The 14,530-nt window shown below is 42.7% G+C and overlaps 1 protein-coding gene across 2 annotated transcripts; it reads left to right on the top strand.

Annotated features, from left to right (window-relative positions):
• Positions 1–10,778: 10,778 nt before the first annotated feature.
• On the top strand, positions 10,779–13,094 carry LOC311102229 (homeobox protein otx5-like; the record flags this gene model as incomplete). 2 transcript variants are annotated; one of them, XM_084143487.1, is made up of 3 exons in its annotated part: positions 10,779–10,875; positions 12,143–12,294; positions 12,462–13,094. In XM_084143487.1, the coding sequence occupies 3 exons, from the start codon at positions 10,779–10,781 to the stop codon at positions 13,092–13,094; spliced, it is 882 nt and encodes a 293-aa protein (XP_083999613.1). The 2 variants fall into 2 exon arrangements, with proteins under 2 accessions (XP_083999613.1, XP_083999612.1); XM_084143486.1 differs by having other exon boundaries at positions 12,116–12,294.
• Between the last annotated feature and the right edge of the window lie 1,436 nt (positions 13,095–14,530).

Genomic DNA, 14,530 nt, shown 5'->3' with positions numbered 1-14,530 from the left:
ACTCTACCCAGCAGGCTCTTGTACCCCCCTTCCCCCCCTTGCACCATTCCCCTCCCCCTGGCACAGAAGGTTGACCCTGCAGCTCGTGTCACCCAGTGCTGGGACCGGCCACCCGCCAGGAGCCAAGGCCAATGGGCCGCCCGGTGTTGGTGTGTGGTGGCTGTGGGCGGGCGGCTGTGTGTGTGTCTGTGTTGGATCACGGCGTGGGGATTAAGCATGTGTGAGTGATTGGGGGTGACAGCGGTCTCAGCATTAGGGACCTCGCAGCCTTATTTCTCTGGCCTGTTTTAGACACACTAAGCTGGGATTTGGACCGCAACAGTGATTCTGCCCTGCCCGGTCTTCCTTCGACCCCCCCACCACCACCCGACACGTCCACCCTCCACCCCTGCCCCCCCCCCCCTCTTCTCCCTCCACTCTCCACCCTTTTCTGTCTCATTCCTTTCCTCTCAATATTCCTCTCTACTACTCATCTGCATCATTTAACCTGTGTATCCATTTTTCACCTCACTCTTATTCTGGCCCTTCAGCTCTTGGCATCGGTACTGCCACCTCTTTGTCACTGTACAGACTTACACACATTCTACTCAGCATGACACCTGTCACTAGGCCCAGTGCTGACACAGGCTTGGCTCTGGAAGGCCTTGTCATCATTAGCTCTATCATCTTCGGTGGTGCTGTTATCATCATCGTGAAATGTTTTTTCAGAGTCAGGCTGAATAGAACCCAGCAATATTATAGAGTTGTTTTTTTACTGTTCACACCCCATTGCAGGCAAAGCAATGCATGATCTTAGTGGGATAGCTATAAAGGACGCTGTGGAGCACACAGCAAAATCTAGCAAACAGTAACTGGTTCATTGCTCATGCATTGAGGCCTAGTCTAGTAACGACAAACACAACTTGTGACTCTATAGCCGGGCTGGGCCTAGATCTACCATGGAGATTCAGTAAAGTGAGCTCAAGGTTTACAGTACTGTTTGCCAACAGTTAGCAAGACATCCAATAACATGACTTGTTGCCAGATAATGGCTTCTGATGTACGTCTGAGGGAGTAAGAAAAAGAGTGTGTTCTATTCAATCAATCAAATGTATTTATAAAGCCCTTTTTACATCAGCAGATGTCACAAAGTGCTATACAGGAACCCAGCCTAAAACCCCAAACAGCAAGCAATGCAGATGTAGAAGCACGGTGGCTAGGAAAAACTCCCTAGAAAGGTGTACTGTAGCTAATGATGAACTGTTTGTCATTTATCATAGGTATTAGATGTGCCTCTTTTTTTCTTAAAATGCCAAGGAATCAACTGAGTCCTAGATGCTCTATTTACTTATCAATATAAATGCATTGTATTACTGTCCCTGACACCCCAAACTAATTATGGAAACCTGATTGGAAATTAAAATCATGAGTATGAATGACTTTGCATGTGATGAGGTGACAGTGTGTGACTGTAACAGTCTACAGATTCTGCTATGTGTGTGTGTATGTGTGTGTGTATGTGAGTGTTGGGGCATGGGAGGTTGTTTGACCGTGTGCTTGTGAGAGTGTGGTCCGAGATCCCCATTACAGCCAGTCTGTTGTAATGCAGCAGATTGAGTAAGATCCTCACCCGCCAGCGTGTACTATTTAGAGACATTCCACAGGATTAAACAGCCAATTAACAATAAGAGGACCATTGTGAGAGTGTGTCCTTGTGCGTCACCGCAAAGGGGTTTGTGTGTGTGTGTGTCCATGTGTGTGCAATGTGAGTTTTGGTGAGTTAACAAGGTGTTTTTTTGGTAAATTTAAAATGTGTTTTAAGGTATGTAAATGTATGCGCAAACGTGGCCCGGTAATACTGTGATTTATTTGTGCATTAAATGAGGGTAGATGTGTGTATTTACGATATACAGTGAGACAGCTGTGCTGTGGAAGTTCCTGCACGTCTATGAGTGTGTGTGATAACGTTTCACAAGGTGCAAGCATGACACCCTTGATTCGTGCATCATTTTTTTGTTGTATTGTTTGTATATCGTTGTATTTTAAATTTGTATGACTGTCCTTGTCTATCAGCGTATCAGGGTTCTGTTACTTGTCATGTTTGTGTTTTTTGTGGACCCCAGAAAAAGTAGCTGATGCTTTTGCAAAAGCTAATGAGGATCCAAACCAATAAACAAGCAGTAATGTGTGTGCCAAAGTTGATTGTGCTTGTTGTGACAGAGTGTGTACTCTGTTGCCCTTTCATGAGTAGTACCTGTAAGCAGTATGAGTGTTGTGTGAGTGCAGGACGGCAGGTAACATAGCAGCTAAGAGTGTTGGGCCAGTAACCGAAGGGTCACTGGGTTGAATCCCTGAGCTGACAAGTTTAAAAAAAAAAAAAAATTGTTTCCTTGAGCAAGGCACTAGTCGCTCTGGATAAGAGTGTCTGCTAAATGACTGAAATGTAAGAACATTTTATTTTGTGACTGTGTGTTTTTAGATGTTTTGTATGTCAATGGTGTGGTGCTCATCTCTTCTTTGTGTGCATCTGCATATGTATGTGTATGCATGATGTGCATGTTTGCTTGCGTGTGTGTGTGCATGTGTCTGTGCGTGCGCATGCATCCAAGTGTGTTTGTGTGGCGGGTGGTGTAGGCGTCAGCATGGCACGTGTCAGAGTGTGGCTAGGGATTATAAGGGCTCAGGCCTGTTGCTCCACTTCCTTGATTACTACTGCTGTCTGCTGCCATATGGGCCGGGGGAGGGTCCCCAAGCCACTGTACACCACCCCGACCCATTCAGGCCCACCAGCACACCACCACACACACATTCTGTCAGGACACATGGTCAAACACTCACACACACTCACACACACACACACACACACTGCCAATGTGCCCCAGCACAAACAATAAAGCTGATATGTGCATTCATGCGTGGGCTCATATGCAATGCCTTATGGAAAGCAGTGTGGTCCTACCCTAACCCACCCTAACCTACCCTACCGTAACCTACCGTAACCTACCCTACTGTAACCTACTCTACCATAACCTACCCTACCGTAACCTACCCTACCGTAACCTACCGTAACCTACCGTAACCTACCCTGGCCTGGTACCTGCAGCACAACCCTGCCAGCCTGGTTACACAGGCCTCTATGAATCAGACATTAGGCTCTCTTTCTAACGAGCAGTTTGAATGAATGGTTAAATCTATGAATTTAGAGTGAGTCTGTCTAAGAATAACATAAATGTCAATTTATTTTCAGTAGTATTGACAGAATTAGTGTAGTAGAGAGAAATGTTGTTAACCTGTGTAATCCCCAGACAGGACAGTGTGGTCCAGGCCAAGTCAGGGTGTCTACTCTAAACACAGGCCATTAGCACAGTTAAACTGCTGCCTGCCCTGCTGAGACACCCAGTCCCAGACCCCACCTGCTGCCGTCTGCACAGGATTAGGAATCTGCCCGTCTGCCCTCAGACGCAGTCAGCAGCATATGCGACGTGAGTGTGTGTGTGTGTTTTACAGAGTAGTGACATTGATTAAGACACAACCCAGACCGTGAGTATTGATTGCACACACACTGAGATTCAATAGACATTGACTGAGCTACAAATCCTGGCTGAGGACTGTGTATTAACACTGCAACACAATACGACATATTGCATTCAATATCTCTACAATTCTAACTTTAATAAGCCAGGAATATTGATAATACAATCAACAACAACAACAAAATAGACAGATAACATAATCTAACCATGAACGCATGCAAACATAAAAACTTTGAAAGCATTATTTAATTACCCATTTTTTTTAGCATGTCTCATATTGATATACAGCATAGCACACATTCTCAGAGTTTGGCAGGACTGATTAGATGCATAACCAATGGCCCAAATAATTTATGAGTAAATATCTTGGTGAGAAGCACCAGACCAGTATAATGAGAAGGCCCAATATTTTCACACAGAAGCAATAGTTTATAGAGATAGTAATTCAAAGGTGTCTGGGCCTATGCCATTTATACTTTACATACCCTACCCATCCATCTTATAAGAAACCTACATCGTACCTCTTTAACCTGTCCCATGCACATATACTGTAGTAGGAACCCTATCCTAACAAATGTACACAGACTGAATGGCCTTTGAATACAAATGGCAATCTGGGATTGGTAAATCCATTTTTGCTTTGTTGTTGTTTGAATCACAGATTACTCCTTTAATACAGGTTCATAATGAGAAGTGTTCTGCTACCATATCATAGGATCCATTAACTCTAATTTACATGATACTATATTATACATCAAACATAAAACAATGTATGTAACATAAAGCAGGAACTACTAATGTAAATATAAAGTGATGATATACACTGAGTGTACAAAACATTAGGAACACCTGCTCTTTCCATGACAAACTGACCAGGTGAATCCAGGTAAAAGCTATGATCCTTTATTGATGTCACTTGTTAAATCCACTTCAATCAGAGTAGATGAAGGGCTGGAAACAGGTTAAAGAAGGATTTTTAATTAAGCCTTGAGACAATTGAGACGTGGATTATGTATGTGCCATTCAGAGGGTGAATGAGCAAGACAAGAGTTTTAAGTGCCTTTGAACAGGGTATGGTAGTAGGTGCCAGCACCGGTTTGAGTGTGTCAAGAACTGCAACGCTGGGCCTCCCGAGTGGCGCAGCGGTCTAAGGCACTGCATCGCAGTGCTAGAGGCGTCACTACAGACCTGGGTTTGATCCCGGGCTGTATCACAACTGGCCGTGATCGGGAGTGCCATAGGGCGGCCCACAATTGGCCCAGCGTCGTCCGGGTTGGGAGAGGGTTTGGCCGGGGGGGCTTTACTTGGCTCATTGCGCTCTAGCGACTTCTTGTGGCGGGCCGGGCACCTGCTGGCTGACCTTGGTCGTCAGGTGAACGGTGTTTCCTCCGACACATTGGTGCGGCTGGCTTCCGGGTTAAGTGGGCGGGTGTTAAGAAGCACGATTTGGCGGGTCATGTTTCGGAGGACGCGTGACTCGCCCGTTGCAGCGATGAGACAAGATCGAAAAAGAGGGTATGAAATAATTTTTTTATAAAGAACTCCAACGCGGCTAGGTTTTTCACGCTCAACAGTTTCCCTTGTGTATCAAGAATGGTCCACCACCTAAAGGACATTCAGCCAACTTGACACAACTGTGGGAAGCATCAGAGTCAACATGGGCCAGCATCCCTGTGGAACGCTTTCGACACCTTGTAGAGTCCCTTCCCCGACAAATTGAGGCTGTTCTGAGGGCAAAAAGGGTGCAACTCAATTTTAGGAAGGTGTTCCTAATGTTCTGTACAGTCAGTGTATCTGTGCATACAGACCCACTACTGTCACTGCCTGGCTTAGTTACACAGCGTAATCCCTACATCAGTTTAATTTAAGTATTAACACAGCCTGACCTTGATACCACAACAACTACTGACATGGATGTTAACCCTTCACCATTAACCCTTTACGATTCAATGGAAATGCCAGTACTTTCAAGATTTACACATAAGGACAATCACATACAAAAACACAATCATGCAAGACACATACAGAAACCTATTTGAATCCAAATGTAAAACATAGCACAACAAAAGGGTTCAAACCACTCTAAATGTCTTTCTAAGCCAAACACACACCTGTAAAAAGCATTTAGCTATGCCCCTTTTATTGTCTCTGTGGACAGGTCCTACCGCACTATGCCCCTCCCACTATGCCCCTCCCTTCCTCTCGCTCTACTTCCTCTCGTTCTCCAAACTCCTTCATCAGGAATCACACCATTCTTTTTCCTTCCAACTATAGAAAAGCCCCCCAGTGGGGTTCAAACACCCTACCCTCCTCTTCGGGGGTTACCTGGTCATCCATCCATCAATCCCTTCATCTATGTACGACGGTGGTCCCTCCAGGTCCATCTGTCAATCATATCTCTCAGTGCCCCAGAGACATAGGTTCCTGGGTACAACACTTCCCCATTGTATCGGCGTATGGGCCCCTGTATCTTATCATTCATCAATCCGTTCCAAACAGGTCCTTCATGTCCTCCCTATAGAACAGTGGACTCACTCCCTCCATCCTCTCCCTTCCTCTGCCAATCTGACTACAAGCCCCACTATCCTCCCTTTATCCCGAGGTAAGATACTTACTTTTCAGATAAAGCATATTATGATAAATCGGCTGAACTCTGTGTGTGTGCGTGTGTGTATGTGAGCATGTTGGTGTCACACTGTGTGTATCGAACAAATACCAGGATGTCAGGGCTATAGCAGCTGCACACTAACACTGGTGGGGTTTTGGGGGTTTTGGAGGAGGGGGTTGTTGTGTTTTGGTTTCTATTTTTTGGTCCATGCTTGATGAAACCCATCACCAACGCTCTATATCGGTGACCTCTTAAACTCTGTGGTGATCAGTGGGTAATCTCCTCGTTTCTGTGCTTACACAATCTCTCTCTCTCTCTCTCTCTCTCACACACACACACACACACACACACACACACACACACACACATGCATTCCCTGAGAGCCATAGCACTGTCAGCCATGCCCATAGACCATGTCCATCCAAGGTATCACACACTCACATAAGTACACTCAAATTGTATAGGTAACCAACCAAGGTTACATTGTCTTAACATGGCCTTGATGTTAAATAGACATTAATATCCCTCACTAATAAGTCACATCCTCACATTCATGACAGTGGGTCCCTGAATATCCACAGGCCGCTGCTTGTTTTACAACAGAAGGCACCAGGTGGGGAGACTGGCTCCACAAACTATTGTTTGACCCCAGTAAATAAATCAATACATGTATAGCCCGATTATTACATGTCTGGTGCACATTTAAACATTGTTTACTGTAATGTGTAATGTTTTGGAAAGTAACATGGTTGCATTTTACCCCTTTTCTTTGCCAGATAGCAAACAGAGTGCATGTCTTGGACAAATTGTACAGTGAAAGAGTGTGCATCTTTGGTAATGAAATTGGACACAAGCAATCACGCAACATATGGCTGCAGTCTTCTGACAAAGCTGGAGAGAAGTCGGGGTCAAATGGGGAATAAAATAGTTTGGAGAAGATGAACATTAAATCCAAATACAGCAGTTGTTATGCATGCATCTGAGACCGATTGCGTGCCCGTTTGAAAAATATGATGTTTCTAAGTGGTGTGTGTGTGTGTGTGTGTGTGTGTGTGTGTGTGTGTGTGTGTGTGTGTGTGTGTGTGTGTGTGTGTGTGTGTGTGTGTGTGTGTGTGTGTGTGTGTGTGTGTGTGTGTGTGTTTTTGTGTGAGTGAATAGATTAGATATGGTAAGCCTCTTATGTGGTGGTTGTGTCCTGAATTTGTATCTGCCCTGGGTCCTAGTGCAACCATAGTACAATTAATTTCACTGCACAGTCAATTTCCAAGACAAACACCTCCTAAAACATCAATTCCCCACATTTATTAAAGTTGTTATTAACAGCACAAAAGAACAACAGCAATAATAAGTTATTTAACAGCAATAATTTCAGAAAATAAATTGTTACCAGTTTACAATTTTCTGGAAGACTAGAAATATAATAGTGATAGACTACTGCCAAATGTCTCAGAATGCAGTGGTTCTTCATGTAGGCTATATTTTTTTGTATTTAGAATGTCCTCCGTTTTAAACACAATTTTAGTATAAAGTAATGTAGACTAGAATGAAAAAGAATGAATGAAGAAACAGGCTGGTGTAGGTCAAACACAAACACCATTAACCAGCATGTGTCTTTCCCTTTTATCGAATGAATTCGATAAACCAAATGCGTAAAATATGCATTTTATGCAACAAAATCGTAAACAAAACAATCATTATTCTGAAAACAGGAATCTTAGCTTTCTGTTTATATGAATATTCTGTAACAGTATGCAATTTTCAATGTTGGCCATGGAAATATGCCTAACCAAAAGTCAATAACTTTTAGTGATACAATTTGGTTGTCTTTGGATAGGCTAATGGTTTGATCATGAAAAACGTACATAATTCATGTTAAATACTATATTTTAGAAGCTTTTGTAAGTGTTAATTGTTTCTACCAACGCATAAAAGCATATCCAAAAATTGTACTGAAGGAATGGTAAGAGAGCGAGAACTAGACGGGCAAACGAGAAGGTGCATGTATGAGTGCGCGTGTAGGCCTACTCTGACACGCGCTCTTGGTTTTGCTTCTCAGAAAGTATGTAACACGTAGTTCTGAAGTCTTGAACCATCGACTGTTGCGCTTCTTGTCCTATTTACAAATAACAGGCTATTTCGATCGCCAGGTTTCGACCTTATCTATATAAAAATGTAAAGACCAAAACCATACCTGATAGCCTAGTTGAGCAGGTGATGTGGCCTCTTGAAACAAATATTCCAAAGTTGGACGGTTAAAACAACACATATACTCACGCTGTGCTCACCGGCAGATGCCGCAGGTAAAGACGTTTATTTTAGATTTAAAATGTTCAACATGCGGGTATAGTCTCTCTCTCTTTATATCTCCACCGTGGCTTTACAGATTCCGATAAACCCCTTATACAGTTTGGGCAGTACATGGGTCTGTGTGGATTTTAAACTATAAGAAATCCGATTCAATTAACAAGAGCAGAGAATCGGCTTTGGACACTGTGAAATTGTCTGGCCACAGGGATAGGATGAGGCACAGGCCAACAATCGCAGGATGGACAACAACTCGTCGCATTTAAAGAAATGCATCAGCAAAACTTTAGACAGACCTTTTGGATCTCCTGGGTAGATTTCTACAACGAATAAAAACACTGGACAATGTAACCTACAGCAACGCAATGTTCTCAGTCGCAACTAAACAAAAAGTGGCTTTGCGCTTGATTATACCTTTTTGGCCAATCTTAATGCTGCCTCTAACATTGTTTTACAGACGAAACTATCAATCAAACCATTTATAATTAAATGCGCAGAGGGACATGGGCTAACGAGTACAATTTAAATAGACTTCTGCAGTTTGCCTATAATAACTCATCCACTTATTTGGAATGAAATGCACCAAGAGACTATAAAAATTAATAGCTTTAAATTACAATCATGACCATAAAGTAATGATTGTAATTTTGATAGACAATAATAAGATGCACTGTTATCCCTGTTAATTATAATATTATAACAAATAACAGCATACCATTATTATTATTATTATTATTATTATTATTATTATTATTATTATTACTATTATTATTGTTGTTATCATTATTATGACTACAGAAAGACGAATAGTAAAAGAGGGAGTATGTCGGGGATCAGTAGGGGATTTAATAGAGAACAACGCGGCCTTTGTGTAGTTTTAATCCTGCTTGTACACCCACCCCACCCCCAGCCCCTTCCATCCCTTGAACTTCCTCACTCAGACTACATCGCCCAATTATTTATGTATTTTAAAAGCGGTGTAAAATTAATGAAATGTGCTCTCCCCAAACAAGTCAAGAGATTCGATACGGATGTACTCTTCTGATGGCTATCAAGCTTTCCCTGACAGTGCAGCACTGCTATTCAACTCCTAAAGGTCCTCTTCGTCTCCAGGAAAATGACTTGAACAGAGTTGCTAGCTTGTCCTTTTGTCTTTAACACACAAAACGTATAGGCTACTCAGAAATAATGAGGGGCACATCTATTTAATTTCACAATTTAACTTTCATGAATGAGTGTAACATTCCATTTTTTGTGGATTGGTAGGCTATGCAGTTACTGTACGTTTTTATTCAAAATTGTTATACCAATGTTTCCCCTTTTAACTCGAATGTGGACAAAGGAGATTCGAAAAATAACAGTGTGAATCATTTTGTCTCGTCAGTGTTCAATTTGGTTTGTGTCCACCTGTTGTTCTTTAGCCTACATATATCAAACTGTTGTTTTATTTGACTGGATGAATGTGCATGGTGTGCGGTGAAAAGAAACACAGAATAAAATCCAACAAAGTGCAAAGTGTGTGTGTGGAGAGAGAGAGAGAGAGAGAGAGAGAGAGAGAGAGAGAGAGAGAGAGAGAGAGAGAGAGAGAGAGAGAGAGAGAGAGAGAGAGAGAGAGAGGGAGGGATCAGAGTCTACTCCGTGCAAGAACTTCACTCTAATTAGCCAACTTCTTTCTTGGTTCGCTCAGTTCCGCGTTCTCACCCTGGCTTATCGCCACTCACCGGAGGCACAACTTGATCCTCTTTGCTTCAACAGACAGGCTCGAGCTCAGTCCAGGGAACGCTAGATCTGACACGGGAAGAATAAGGAACCATACATTCCCTTCTTGACGCCGATGCGCACTTCGAAAGCGCACGTCTTGGATTCAAAGGTTTATCACGCTTAAAACTGTGATCATACCATTGGTTAGTGTGTTTAATTGTTGGTTTCAGGCTACTTTGTAAGTGAAATTGAAAAAATACACCTGCACCACAATACCTATTGAATAGCTCTGCTTTGAAACAGCTCGATCAACAGGTGTGAGGCAGGAGAGCAAGGAGTATCGGCGCCCTGCACCTGCACTCTTTACCGGCGAACACAGGCGCTTCTGTAGCCTCAAAACTTGGCAAAATACTGCAACAGGGTCAGCGACAAAAAAGAAAAAAACTAAACAAAAATCTGATCAACAGATATAAAGAAAAACAAGTGACAGAGAGAAAGAGAGGGAGGGACAGAGAGAGAGAGAGAGAGAGAGAGAGAGAGAGAGAGAGAGAGAGAGAGAGAGAGACACCCCCTGGAGAATAACAGAAGACCCGACCCCGGCCTGAGTGTAAGAGAGAGAGAGGGTGAGGGAGCGTTTTAAAGCCGGCACAGGCATGATGTCCTACATTAAGCAGCCTCATTACGCCGTGAACGGGTTAACTCTGTCTGGCCCGGGCATGGATCTACTACACTCTGCCGTCGGATACCCAAGTAAGTAATATTTTCAACTTTTTCATGTTTTAGAAATATTTGTCTCAACAATTGCACTTTATGGAGAAACTGGCGGAATTCCGCCTGAATTTCAACCGGTACTGCTAACCTATCCATGCGCAACGAGTGCGTAAAAGGATCGGTGCACAACGAGCTCCCATTATGTTGTTTTCGTTCTTATTGTTAGACTTATGACAGCGAATTGTGCATAATATATCTTCATACTAGGGACACCATATCTCATTCTTAGCTGAATTTCGAGGGTCATCATTGAACTACATTGTTTCAAATGGAAACCCCTTATGCGCACATACAAGAAACCTCCATATTTTCCCTGTTTGTCTTTTTAAAGATATGGGGAACGTCCATAGTAACTTGATTCAATGACCTAGGAGTAAAATGACAGCTTTAAAATGAGATGACCCATTTACTTGATGTGTAAGTGGTAGACCTAACAACTATTTGTATGAAACATGCTGCTGTTTTTGTTCAATGATTGATCCAGGGCCATGCGTTATGAACACCAGTCTAATTCACAAAGACCTGTAATTCTAGATATTTTAGGTTCCTGTCAGTTGTGAAATCAAAGTTTATAGATCTCTACCTTCCTGTGAAAAGATACATGTTTTATCAAGATACATTTCGTTCCCTTTATCAAACGTATTTTATTTCGTGTTTGTTTATGTTTTATAAAGTCACAGTGTATATCTGAATCAATGGATAATGTTAAATAGTCTTATTAAAGATAGGAAAACACTCGAACATTAAATAACACAAATGTTTTATAAAGGGAATGATATATTTTTACCAATATTAAAACAACTCGATTTTGAACTTTAGTATTGTTTTTCTAATGATGTAACAAACGAAACGACTTTTGGCTGAATGATCCACGATATTACATGTGAAGGCCAGAGCCATATATTTATTTTCTATAACATTGGAAACAAAGCGCCCCTGAATATACAATACATATTTTCGTAGAGAACATCATTTATGCCTCAGTATAACTACTTACTAGTAAAATTATATTACACGAATATACACGAATTCAATTTGAAATGAGACTAATTGACTTTAGACTATTATTGAATTTGGCAATTTGACAACAAGTGATTCACTGTTCGTTTTTTCGTTCTTTTTTTCTCATGTTCCATTTGAAAGCATGTTGGCCAAGGGGGAAAAGGTTCACAAAGCCAAATATATGATGAATTAACGAAATATAAGAAAAATAATATTTGTGTGTGTGTGTGTGTGTGTATTTTAGACATCCCCAGAAAGCAGCGTCGGGAAAGGACCACGTTCACGCGCGGGCAGTTGGACATCCTGGAGGCACTGTTTTCCAAAACGCGCTACCCCGACATCTTCATGAGGGAAGAAGTGGCCCTTAAGATCAACCTACCAGAGTCTCGTGTACAGGTAATAAACAGGATATATACTCTCATGCATAAATGCCCACTAGAATTGGTTAAATTATCTTGCAAAAATGAAAGTGTGGTTCAATTGTCTATTTACAAAACTTCAGTGATTGTTTTGCCAGACAGGACGCTGAGTTGTCTGAGAACTCACCATGTGCTCCTCCACAGGTATGGTTCAAGAACCGCCGTGCTAAATGCCGCCAGCAGGCGCAGCAGAGCACGGGCCAGTCTAAACCTCGTCCACCCAAGAAGAAGGCCTCTCCAGCCCGGGAGGCCAACTCTGAGGCCAATGCCAACACCAACGGGTCCTACAGTCCAGCACCCCCTCCCCCTGGCACCGCCATCACCCCCAGCTCCAGCAGTGCCAACGCGACTGTGTCCATTTGGAGCCCTGCCTCCATCTCTCCGCTGCCAGATCCCCTGTCAGCCTCCACCACGCCCTGCATGCAGCGCTCCTCTGCCTACCCCATGACCTACACCCAGGCCCCGGCCTACACCCAGAGCTACGCAGGCTCGTCCTCTTACTTCACTGGCCTGGACTGCAGCTCCTACCTGTCTCCCATGCACTCACAGCTCTCCGCCACCGGGGGCGCCCTCAGCCCCATCACCTCCATGGGCGGGCACCTCAGCCAGTCCCCTGCCTCTCTGTCCTCACAGGGCTACACAGCCGCCTCGCTGGGCTTCGGGGCTGTCGACTGCCTGGACTACAAGGACCAAGCTGCCTCCTGGAAACTCAACTTCAATGCAGCTGACTGCCTGGACTACAAAGACCAGAACTCCTGGAAGTTCCAGGTCTTGTAGGGGGGAGAAGGTAAGGAAGGGACCAGCCAGGAGAAGCTCCCATTCCATTCAGTGTTAAAGACTTGGACACATACATGGTCAACTAATCATTTCAGTCCATGAACTCATTGACTGAGAAAATGTCATTATTTTTTGTGTTATGGAAAGCAATGTGGAAGCAGATCCAATTATGTTTGGCTTTGTGATTTTTGGGAAGGTGACAAGAAATCTCTGATCACATCAATATTGTTAAATCAATGATATCCAATCAATACAGTTTATCAATGTGAGGATGCACAATCAATGGGACATTGAGGTAATAAAGTTATTCATATAGAAGTGATGACAAACAAATCGACAAGGAATACATGCCACACTATTGAAAGCAATACCTGCAGAATGAAATTGAATACATTTATAACTTGATAATTACATTTAGAAAAAAACTTCATCATTGACAAAGGTCCATTCTTGTATTCCATAATCAGGGTTTTGTGGACCAAATGAATAGAGATTGCAATTTGATGGAGATAATGAAAAATTGATTTAAAAAGAGGAGAAAAGAGAAAAAAGGAGATTAAAATATTGATTGCAATGGATCCCATTGGTCAGGTAGCTGATAGTAAACGCCAAGTTGATTTCTGAACAAGATCTATCAATCCTTTAGTGGTCTTGTTGTGCTTAATGGTAACTGAAAACTAGAAAGGAAAAGTGGAATTCAACCCCCAAGATGGGTGGGCTGGCCTTGACTTTTGACCAAATTTGATCCAGTGGTTATTTTTATCATTACTTCAGAACAATTGAAAGTTGTGTACGTTTTAATGAAGAAAATGACTCTGCCTTGAATTTGATATTGAACAAACAGAGGGAGTTCCAGCCATAGGTGAAGCCTGACTCCAATGTGGACAATGTTGTTTTCTTTTTCCCTCTGTCATTTGTTTAATGGTTTATTTTTGTTATGAAGTTGCTTTTCATATTTGGTGAACTGAGAGATCCTGGAGCCAAACAGACACACAGGCAGACACACAGACACCTACACATACATGCATGTGTTTCTCAATAAGCAAGAGGGGATGGGTAAAGCAAGGATAACATGGGCCTTTGGTACTGTCAAGTAGATACCATAGGCTATTGTTGTATCCTTTTCCCCAGTAGCTTTGAAGGGAGGGGTCCCTCTGCAGACAGTGTGTTAGCGTGCAAGGGGGGTAAGGGAGGGTGGCTGAGTTAGGGCTATAGAGTTAGTAACATACCTCTTGTCTTTGAGCACCAATCGTGGAAGGAATCACATCTGGGCCCAAGGTATTCTGGGATATGCAAGAATGACCAATGTGTAGCCTTTGCGTTCCTATCCAACTCTGTGTTTGCTTGGGGGGATTTGATGATTACATCACCAGTACTTAAATACAATATTTTCCCTTAATGACTTAACTAACCCTGTTGCCGAATATACTGTTACA

Source organism: Coregonus lavaretus (genome assembly GCF_964263955.1).
Source record: "Coregonus lavaretus genome assembly, chromosome: 26".
NCBI lineage: Eukaryota > Metazoa > Chordata > Actinopteri > Salmoniformes > Salmonidae > Coregonus > Coregonus lavaretus.
Note: the sequence above shows the minus strand (reverse complement) of the source record. Positions and strands in the feature narration are given on the sequence as shown.